The 11618-nt window shown below is 34.9% G+C and overlaps 1 protein-coding gene across 2 annotated transcripts; it reads right to left on the bottom strand.

Annotated features, from left to right (window-relative positions):
* Positions 1-5426: 5426 nt before the first annotated feature.
* Positions 5427-11024, bottom strand: LOC131845200 (uncharacterized). Of its 2 annotated transcripts, XM_059194244.1 has the most exons (3): positions 10470-10690; positions 9345-9912; positions 5427-5924 (listed from the first exon to the last, which is right to left on the bottom strand). In XM_059194244.1, exons 1-3 carry the CDS (start codon positions 10688-10690, stop codon positions 5568-5570), a joined length of 1146 nt encoding a protein of 381 aa, XP_059050227.1. In that variant the 3' UTR covers positions 5427-5567. The 2 variants fall into 2 exon arrangements, with proteins under 2 accessions (XP_059050227.1, XP_059050233.1); XM_059194250.1 differs by lacking the exon at positions 9345-9912 and having other exon boundaries at positions 10470-11024.
* Between the last annotated feature and the right edge of the window lie 594 nt (positions 11025-11618).

Raw genomic sequence — 11618 nt, 5'->3', positions numbered from 1 at the left:
TGCTACGACCGTTTCAACACTGGCGGGGGCTACGCGGGCCTGGATCGTTCACCTACACATACACAAATGGCTCGCGGACCTGTACTTATACGCCATCGCACACATGCGCGCACATCCCTTACAGCATACCCGCAAGAGTAAGCGAGAGAGTAAGATTTTTGGGTTTGTAAATGATGTAGAGACTAATGGTGATTTACTCACACAGCCGTCAGCCCGCCGACGCACAAGTTCTTTCATGCCCATACACATTGAAGCGATTTAAACTTGTAATCCCTAACGATGATTTGAATTTAAGGGATTTAGTTTATCCAAAATTACGCTTCAATAGATTTAATATTAATAAAATACTGTACATTTTATAGAACTGACCATTGACAGTCCGCCAATAAAAGGCCGCAGTAACCGTACTAATGTTGATGATACTGTAAAGAGACTGGCCGATGCCATAAAGTTGACTCTCTGAAAGCGATCAGTACTTACCTATTTCCAGATACCTACACATAAAACATTACAATTTAAGATGTTATATTCCGATAAAATAACCTCTTACATTTTATAAGGTACAATGCGATAGTTTAATACTGTGGCTAAAATGTTAAATTATATAAGTTTATCATAAAATTATATTGAGACGAAAGCTGTTAGTTCAACAGTTTTTGTGTTTTTGAGTAAAAGTGGCTGGAAGAATTAAGATGAAATGTTTCAATATTAAAATTTGAATTAATTAAATCAACATATAGGCTAATGAAAGCTGAGAAAATTATCCGAAAAAATGTTATTAATAAATTTCGGTATGTACCCACATACGGAAATTTATTAATAATTTTTTTAACAATAAATTTCCCATAAAATGATTCAACAAACTTGAAATTGTATTTTAGTTTTATTAATGTTTGAATGAATAAAATAATAGACGTACTCTTATAATTATAATACATTCTATTTACCAATTTTTTATTGCTACTTTATAAATTAGAATTTGTATTACAGTTTCATCTTCAAAGTGAAACTTGAATCCAAGTCTATCGTTTCTTAGAAATAAATAATTTCGTTTTATTGTTTCCATTTGGAATATTGTCTTTTATTAGATATATTGAAAGTTGTGTTGTATAAACTGAAAATATAATGAATGTATTCTCGAATGTGACTACTAATGAGTAACTTGATATGCGATAGATTATTCTGTATATTATCTCCAATATCATCTGTTATTAATATCTCCCTAACCGCAAACGCGTTATTATTAATACAATTCAGAATACGAAATCCAACATTCCGCATTCACTTCATAAGTATCGCGAAACTTAATTACATTGTCCTTTGCTCACGACGAGAGCAAATAGCGTTACACAAATCTCTAACTTAATCGATTTGTTGTAATTAAAGTTGGCTCAAAACGAGTCATGGAACTTTCTTAATATCGTTTTCGTAATTCCATCTACGTAACCATCAACTGGTAATCAAAGGCTAGATTAATATGTATTATAATTAATTGTATATAAGTTTTTATAGCTTTTTTGTGATTAGTTGTGTTTTTTTATAACTTATATATTGTCTACACTTATTTAATTAAGTAATTCTTGAATCTGTTCATTTCATAGGTCGAGAGATAGAGAATAATTCTAGCATTAAGCCCGCCTTTTGTACCATGTTTAATTTAGTCGACGTAGTTATTTAAACAAATACATAATTTTATTATGAAGTACTTTCTTACATGATGACAATTTGGCAGTAGTTCGTATTCACTCAGTAATATCTTGGGTATAATTTAATAATGGTATACTCTACCATGACATTGTAGAAAAAACTTGTCCACTGCTAGCTACTTACTCATAATAGTTTAGTGTCATATTTTCAATACATTAATAGACTAGTAACCAGCCCCAGCTTCGTCAAATTCCATGGGTACTCCAAACTTTTCTAAACCTTTCAAAGAATCAAAGAATATCTAAAATCTATGAAGCAGTTACAGAGTCTTCTTTCCTCATAATGAAATCCGCACTTACTCTTCTTATATTAAAAAGAGTAAGTGCGGATTACATTATGGATGAATGGAGATACTAAAATTTATAACATATACACCTACATGATAAGCACGAAACTACGCCTTATTTATATTCTCGTAGAGTCGTTTCCAGATTTACCAGTATACAACTATAATGATAACCTGACTAGCTAAATGAATCTCAACAAAGAATAATAGCGGGAACAGGTGCAGAGAAAAATGTTTTATATATAAATATAATAACTACCTCAACAATGACTGACTGACACTGTAAAAATATTTACAAACCAATATTATTAATATTATAAACTCGAAAGTTTGTGAGTATGGATGGATGTTTGTTACTCTTTCAAACAAAAATTACTGAGCTAATTTTGATGAAACCTTACAGTAATATAGCTTATACATCAGAATAAACTAAAGGCTTTATATTTCACGTGGGTGAAACTGCTAGCACGGCTATTAAGACTATAAATAATATTTAGAACGGACAGTTCTTTCAAATCAGACAGTCAATTTCCTTTATATTTAACTTATTCCTACCTTTGAAAAGAATAAAAACAGCCTACACACGGTACTATCAGAGGCAATATACGCTGCATTGGAGGTAAAATCGACTAGGTGGATACACTATAAGAAATCAGTCCCGGTTTCGCTGTACATGAGGCTTTCTAGGAAGCTATCCAAGATTCTTCACTGTAATGCTCTGATATTGCCCCTGATTTCGTATCGCAGGTAAATCGTTTACCTACACGATGACAGTATATTAAAATTAGGTGAAACATGAATTTTAGTTTACATTTCAACTTGCACATTTATGTATTAATTTTTGAATTAGCGACGTGTATACATTCCTTATAAATGAATAAACGGATAGTGAAGCCACCTGACATAACCACCTAATACGATTACACGTTTAGACGCAGATAATACCAAAATTTAATAATACTCAAATCACCAAAATATACGTACTAAATTTCGAGACTGCATATAAACTAAACGCACTTTTTATACATATATACAACACTCATTGTCCGAAGTCAACTTCTAATTATGCTCCAGAATCTCACGGGTGTTTTAAGAGCGTATTTATTTTTCTGCGTAGAACCCACAATGCAATTCACCTGGAAACATTTATTTTTATCCTTTATTTATACATTAAATAATTATTTTGGGCAGAATAAAAGGGAAGATGAAGCTTATTTTAGACAGTGGCCGCTCTGTTTCTTGTCTCATTCTCTCACGGCAGACACATTGCATTGTCAAAGTTCTGTTAAAGAAAATTTAGGTAGGTATCAAAGTTGAGTGAAAAGTTTTCAATGAAGATGTCGCAATTAATTTTCGATAAAATTTAGCTCGTTAACGTCGGAAAATTACAGCCTTTGAAGGGGCCCTAATTGAAATATACAAAAGTTTTTTCATTAAGGCTCTGCGTACTGCCATTTGAGTTTCTCAATGCAAACGCCTGGTAAATACAGAAAACAGATAATGTGTTTGTCGCAACTTTTAACCCATATTATAAGAACAAAATGAAAATAAAACGTATCACGGATATCATTAAATTCTGTCACAGAATTATTGTTATATTTCTATCTACTCAGTGGATCAATTTTTCCGTTAAATCTACACATTTACCAGATATAGACTATAAAAATTCATCTGCATGATTACATCAGTCATACCTACATGATCCCTCGAGTAGCTTTTTTAAGGTTATAGGTTGTGATTAGGCAGTGAAATTATAGGATAAGACGCATGACATCTTAGTCCTCTGTAATATCATCATATGAGTGGTATCACGGGTATCACGTGAGAACGATGTCCGTGACGTTCATATAAATAGGCGATAAATAAATAAATAACCTTGGACAATTAACCCGGCGCCATATACCGGTAACGGCGTGGCCTACGAAAAGCAGAGCTTATGTTATATACTTACTTATTTGTGTTATGTTACATACTCATGAATACAAATATTTGCATCTTGCGAGGAATGTAACCCGCGACCATCGGAAATAAAACAGTTCTAAACTGCTAGACTACCGAGGCTGTCAAATGATCACTGTCAAATAGCGTTGGTTACTACTGGCCATTCGGTGAGCCTTCTGCTTGTTTGCCATTCCAATTAAATTTTCAAAAATCCAAAGAAACTATACCGTTACTATATTTTATAGAGATATATTTTAAATGTTTAAATATAATATATATAAATTGTAATAATGATACATTTCAACTATAATTTCCATACACATTTAATTGAAATGGATGTAATTCTAGTACGATTGTAGTTTCAATACGATTGAACTACTAACTTGCATATTATATTAATTCTGTCTAATTCTGAATTATCAATCGACTTACGGAGATTATAGCGTAGGCAGTAAAATATACATAGTTTATATGTTATATTCTTATATATAATGCAGAATATTCTAATACAAGATAGCTCAGCAATATCTAAGTATCATTATTAGTAAATATAGATAATAGCGCTTACTGTGCTTATTGTTCTGTTACAGTCCAACCAAATTTCACACAATTTTAATGAGTCTTCATTATTAATATGATATTGATATCGTGAAAGTTCAAGAGGTTGTTTATCGAATATTCTTTTGTGAATATTATATAAAGAAGGTAAGCAAGCAATGGATATAATTGAATCGAGCCGGCCATTTTAAGAATTATCTGTTTGTTTCCGAAATGAGAAAATGCCTAAACAAATTTCAATTTTAAAATTGAAAAGGTATAACCTATATTCAAAATAGAATTCAAAATTCGGCTGGTTTCTTTTTTTTTATACATCGGCATTGGCATACAAGTTGACTTGACTGTTGCCTATATAGAATATATATTGATGAACAATATATGTAGCACTTTATTATGTAACCCCCCTAGTACCACTGACGGACTGAGACTTCACATCGGTGGTCCAGTACTTAAACACACCGACCTACTACCAATGGTCACCGGGCTTGATTCCTCGTACAGAACAAACTTTTGTAAAAGTTGTTTAGTGAAGTTGTTTTACTTTTATAAGAAAGAATATTATTGTTTGTATTAGTCTGAGTATATTGTATGTATATTATGTATGTAATTAATAAAAAATATATTTAAGTATTTGTATTAGTTGTTAATCCATAAAATAAGCTTTCCTTACCTTCGGAATAGATATCGCAGTGTGAATTATCCAGGGTTAATATAATTATTGTGAAGTAGGTTATTAAAAAATGTTCGTATTTGATATAAAATAAAATATTTATTTTACATTAAATAAATATAAAACAATATAATGGCAGGAAGTACAACAATAAATTGTACTTATGTAATTGTAATTATACTTCTCGTATCAGTAATCTTTCACCTTTAAATCATTTTTTTTACTCACACACATTTCCATTCATACGTGTGGAGGCGTCAGGGAGTGAAAGAGTGGACTGTTATAGATTCTCCAATGCGTTTATTACTAGAACTTTATATTACAACGCTTTAGCCCGACATTAATAATACGGAACGCTATGAAAATAAACTAAAGATGCGCGTGCGGTTGTTACGGCGTTAAAAATCAGTGTGTCGCTGTGTGCGGCCGGCAGCCGGCCGCAGCTATATTGTCCGACGCCCCGCGCCCCCGGGTCTCCCCGGGGACATCATCGCGCTCGCTGTTTATGGCTTGACCATAGACTCCCCGCGTTGAAGTGCCAAGTTCAAAGCTCTTGACAGGCAGGGGGCATATGGTATTGTATGCCCGGCGAATGACACCCCTCTTCGTTTGGATGTCTGCAACCCTTGCTACGCCGTCTCTTCCAGGCAGGACACGTACAACGCGTCCCAGAAGCCACATCAAGGGGGCAGACGTCTTCTCCTTGATAACGACGAACATTCCCTCTTTCAGCTCGCCATAGGACCGGTGCCATTTGGTTTTCTGTTGGAGCCATACAACATACTCATTAGAAAATCGACTCCAGAAGTGTTGCTTGAGTAGCTCGATGCGTTGGAAACGCTGAAGAGAGCTAGCTCGGCGATTGACGATATCAGGATGTGGCAAACAGATCAGAGATCGTCCAACAAGGAAGTGAGCAGGAGTAAGGGGATATAAGTCGGATGGATTATCAGATAGAGGTGTGAGGGGGCGAGAATTTAGGATGGCTTCTATTTGAATAAGAAGAGTAGCCATTTCTTCATAGTTTAAGTGAGTCATGTCCAAAACGCGCCTAAGATGATGTTTTACGGATCGCACGAGTGATAAACCACCGAAGTGAGGAGTGTAGGCAGGTATGAATGAAAAGTTGATACCTATTTCAGCTAAACCCGAAGTCAAGGATGATTGTGTGAGAAGTTTGGAGAGCTCATGGAAAGTTCCAACAAAGGTCGTGCCGTTGTCCGAGAACAGCGTCTGCGGCTTACCTCGACGTGCTATAAACCTGTGTAGTGCTGCAATAAAAGCTTCTTTGGTTAAATCAGAGACAAGCTCCAGATGCACGGCCTTTGTGGCTAGACACACAAACACACAAATATATGATTTTATAAGTTTACAGCCTCTACCTTTGCGGTCAGCTATCAGCATTGGTCCAGCATAATCGACACCTGTTTCTAAGAAGGGAAATTCTAAATGGACTCGTTTTTCTGGTAGGTTACCCATCAAGGGCTGGACAGTCTTCCCCTTGAATCTACTGCACCTAACACATGAACGAACTATACGTTTCGCTAAAATAGTGCCGCCTATTGGCCAATAATTATGTCTGGCGGTGGCTAGTAGTAATTGTGGACCAGAGTGCATGTGTTTTTTATGAAGCATTTCGAATATTAATTCACATAAGCGATGTTTACCTGATAGAAGGATAGGATGTTTGACGTTGTAGTCGTAGTGAGAATCACTAAGCCTGCCACCCACGCGGATGAGGTAGTCAGAACCAACAAACGGTGTCAATGACAGAAGTCTATTTTTATGGGGTAAATGCTTATTGAGTAATAGTAACTCACGTTCCTCAGGGAATGAATCCTGCTGAGCTGTACGTAATAGAACATTTGTGGCATTATTTAATTCTAATAATGACAAGTTATTGTGTAATTTACTTGCATTTTTATGGCAGTTATTAATGAACCTTAAGACAAATGCAAGTACACGTTGTAATTTTGTAAGCGATGAAAATTTATTTATTAGTGATGAAATTAAATTGGTGTTATTATTATTTATTGATAGCTTGTTATTAATATGGAATGTTTGAATTGTTTCTGGTAAATTGGAAGTGTATTTATTTGGATTAGTTGGCCATTGAGAGGAATCTAATTTTAAAAAGGCAGGGCCTGTCCACCACAACGAAGAATTACCTAATAAATCTGCTCTAACACCTCGAGACACTAAATCTGCCGGGTTTGATTTAGTAGGTACATACCGCCAATAATGACAATTTTCTTGTATTTCTAAAACTCGGTGACGTACGAATGGTTTAAGATGGTTTGGTGGAGAAGAGAGCCAGCCTAAGACGATGGTAGAATCAGTCCAAAATACACTACGACTAAATTCAAGAGTAACCGACGTCATTACCTTCATGAATAGTCGTGCTCCTAAGAGCGCGCCACATAGTTCAAGTCGTGGAATGGTGGTGGTTTTAATTGGAGCTATCTTATTTTTGGAAGCCAAAAGACGGACATCAATTGATTCATCGCTAGCTATACTTCTTACGTATATGCATGTACCATATGCCTTCTCCGAAGCATCTGTAAATATATGTATTTCTGTTTTATTTGTTTTGTCGTTTTTAATGCACCTAGGAATTTCAAGTTTATTTAACTGTGGTAGAAACTGTATAAACTCTGACCAAATAATTTCTATGTCTTTTGGGACCCTTTCATCCCAAGAGCATTTATGTATCCACAATTTTTGCATTAATATTTTTGCTTCAACAATGCATGGTGATACTAAACCTAGAGGATCAAACACTTGCGAAATTGTAGACAAAATAAATCTCTTTGTTACTTTATCTTGCGGTATAATATTAATAGAAAATGATAAATAATCAGTTGAACACTTCCAATAAATACCTAACGTTTTTGCACATTCTTTTGCACTAAGATCTACGCTACTAGATATCTCATTATTTTGGTTTATACTATTTAAAATAAACAAATTATTTGAATGCCACTTTCTTAAATTAAATTTGGCTGAATTAAGTGTATCAATAACACCTTGACATAATGATATACAGCCTTCAATTGTATCATGACCAGACAAAAAATCGTCAACATAAAAATCATGACAAATAGCGCGTTTTACTTGAGAATCACTGGACTCATGACCTAATTGTGTGAGACATCTAGTGGCTAGAAACGGCGCTGATGCCGTGCCGTAAGTAAGTGTATTTAGGGTATATGATTTAATTGGGTGGGAGGGATCGAACCTCCATAATATTTTTTGTAATGGACGTTGTGATTCATGTAATAATATCTGCCGATACATTTTTTCAATATCGGCTGACACAACAAATTTATGTTGTCGAAAGCGTAATAATATAGCTAATAAATCGTCCTGCACAGTAGGACCTACGCGTTGTATGTCATTAAGAGACTTGCCTGAGGACGTAGGGGCAGAACCATCGAATACAACACGTAGTTGTGTGGTTGTACTAGTTTTAAGGACGCCATGATGTGGCAAGTAGCATTGAATTGTGTTTTTATTACTACTACATGTATCTTCATTCAAATGTCCCAGATTGGCATATTCATTTATAAATTCTATATATAGACGTTTCAAATGTACGTCTCTTTCTAAGCGACGCTCAAGGGAAAGAAATCTATTTTTTGCAGCATTATATGAATTGCCTAAAACGTCAGGAGGCTCCCTGAGCGGCATATAAACTACAAACCGTCCATCTATGTTACGCTGTGTAGAATTTATAAAATCACGTTCACATGCCTGTTCTTCTGGAGTGAACTCATAATTTGATGTAATTGTATCTAGTTCCCAAAATCGGGTTAAGTCGGTATGGTCGTTTGAAAACATACATATATGTTGTTTGGGACTAGGTTGAAAAATGCTACCAGAAACCAACCAACCGAGTTTGGTTTCAAAAAGAGTTGGCTTGTGCTTGCCTAGTTGGATACGATTTGTACCGATCACATTCCAGAAGACGTCCGCACCTACAAGGATATCAATGGATGACGGCACGTTGAAATTTGGATCGGCTAAGCAAACCCCAGGCGGTATTTCTAAGTTATGCACATCTATATATGTATTTGGAAGTAAGGCAGTGATGTTAGGTAAAACGAAACAATTGATATCCGTCCTGTAGACACCACAATAAGACTCCAATGTAAGAGAGCATGACAATGAACTCGTGGATACCTGTTGATTGATGCCTGTTACTCTTGAATTCGTAGCGTTGGTAAGAAGATTGAGTTTGGCACAAAATTCCTTTGTGACAAAGTTTCCTGTGCTTCCATTGTCTAATAAGACTCTAGCGGCATGTGATTTTCCATGGCCGTCGAGCACCTTGACCATAGCTGTGGATAGCAAAACATGGTTTGTGTTAATTAAAGACTGAGATGGTTCAGCAGATAACACAACGCTGTCATGTGCGACAGGCTTATTATGAATATCGAGATGAAGAAGCGTGTTGTGTTTGGATTTGCAATATTTGCAATGTGATAATTTACAGCGTGATTCGTGGTGACCAGGCCGAAGGCAATTTAAGCATATTTTGAAGGTCTTAGCCTTTTCAATACGCGTCTCAACAGGAAGCTTTCTGAAGGCATCACAATTAAATAAATAGTGCTCATGAAAGCATAATGGACATGAAAATGATTTATTTTTACCTGAAGAAATTATAAAGCTATTGGATTTGTGAATATGATTAGATTCAGAATTACCTCTGTTATTTTTTGCCTCCTCCAAAGTCTCCAAAAGATCTGCTCTGTTAGTTAAAAAGGTTAAAAAAATATCTAAAGTAGGTGGATCGTTGCGATTGTTTCTGTATTCCTCCCATTCCCTATTTGTGATAATATCTAATTTAGTTGACATCATATAAATTATTAAAGTATCCCAACTTTCTGTAGGCTGGTCAAGCGTAGCCAAAGCTTTAAGATTTTTATTTGTGACATCAACTATGTAACGCAAGGCTTTACTAGACTCTTTTTTGATGGCATTTACATTGAAAAGGGCGTGAACATGATTGTTTACAAGCAAGCGTTTATTATCGTACCTCTTGCACAACAATTCCCATGCGGCAGCATAATTCTCAACCTTAAAATCTAAGCTTTTGATGACAAGGGCTGCACTGCCTTGCAAACAAGCACGAAGATAATGAAATTTGTTTATGTCGTCAATGACCGTGCTGGAATGAACTATAGAAATGTAGGTATCGCGGAATTCAAGCCAATGCTGGTAACTGCCATTGTAAAAAGGTAGCTGTATCTTGGGAAGACGTACGAAACTATTGTGTTTGTGCGCACAAGCATCATGAGAGCTTACCTCGTGATTTGAGGAATGTGACGAAGTTGATGATGACTGGCACAGGGTTTTAGCAGTCGCGACAGCCGAGTAATACTGGTTCTCGAACACGTCTCGTTCCTGATACCTCTGATCAGGATCGTCAGCGAGTTCCTCGATCTCACCCTGAAGATTATCAAAGTCAGAATATAGTAATTCCATTTTATCAATACGCGATTGCAGTTCAAACTGAATAGCTGCATTGCTAACAGCGGAACTTTCTTTTAAAATATTAATATAATTGCAAAAATTTGTAAGTTTACTTTTAAATGTTCCACGTCTTTTAATTAATTGATTTAGTTGTGTTGATTTAGATTCTGACATTGTAAACGTTAATTAAGATGAGTTGAATGAATACTATATGATGAAGTTGAATTGCAAATAAAAGGAAATAAAAAAGAATAATTATTTTTATTTTGTTATAGCTGATAGTTTTAAATTACTATTTTTATAAAGTAGCAAATAGAAACGATACTAATCTGTTTAATGCTTCTGCACCACGCTTCGCAGTTTTAAAAAACAGTAGTACAAAGTCGAACTACCGAACGACCTAGGAAAAAAAACAAAAATTAATACACAGTAATAGAAATATTGTATACTTATTGGTTATTAGTGAAGCAACTAAACGCAGACTAATGATATTAATTGCATTTCTACTATTTACAAGTTGCAAGATCAATTATTTGTTTTAAGGTTATAATGTTATTAATTACGTTATGATTTTATGAAAGAATGCCACGTATTATGGTTATGAATATGATATTGATTGTGATTAATTCGTTAAATGACTGTGTGTGATTAAAATAATAATAAGATTTGCTAATCAATCACTATCTACGCATTATTATGCAGTACTACGCAGTACACTATGGAATCACGCATATATATACTATGACTGCAAATAACTAATGAAGTAAATGGCAATAACCTTTTATGGTTTGTAATGAAAATGATAATTATATGAATGGTAATTATGATGGAATGATTATGATAATGGAGAAGTTAAAGTGAAGATGATATGAGGATGGATGTGTAAAGATAAGATAATGGAACGATCTCACGGTCTTTATGCACTATCCATATAAGTAATCCTCTTCTTGTTCTTCTCTTAGTGCGTTGTAAGACCCGTAG

The sequence above is a fragment of the Achroia grisella genome, unplaced genomic scaffold, assembly GCF_030625045.1.
Source record: "Achroia grisella isolate CSIRO2021 unplaced genomic scaffold, CSIRO_AGI_Agris_v1 utg109, whole genome shotgun sequence".
Lineage (NCBI taxonomy): Eukaryota > Metazoa > Arthropoda > Insecta > Lepidoptera > Pyralidae > Achroia > Achroia grisella.
Note: the sequence above shows the minus strand (reverse complement) of the source record. Positions and strands in the feature narration are given on the sequence as shown.

What these genes read in the sequence shown, in the direction of transcription:
- LOC131845200 (XM_059194244.1), bottom strand. Translation starts at nt 10,690, where the DNA reads ATGCAGCTATTCAGTTTGAACTGCAATCGCGTATTGATAAAATGGAAT. An exon ending in CACATTCCTCAAATCACGAG is followed by an intron (nt 9,913 to 10,469) that starts GTAAGCTCTCAT and finishes TTTAACTAACAG; the next exon opens with AGCAGATCTTTTGGAGACTT. An exon ending in TAACAGGCATCAATCAACAG is followed by an intron (nt 5,925 to 9,344) that starts GTATCCACGAGT and finishes TGGCTCCAACAG; the next exon opens with AAAACCAAATGGCACCGGTC.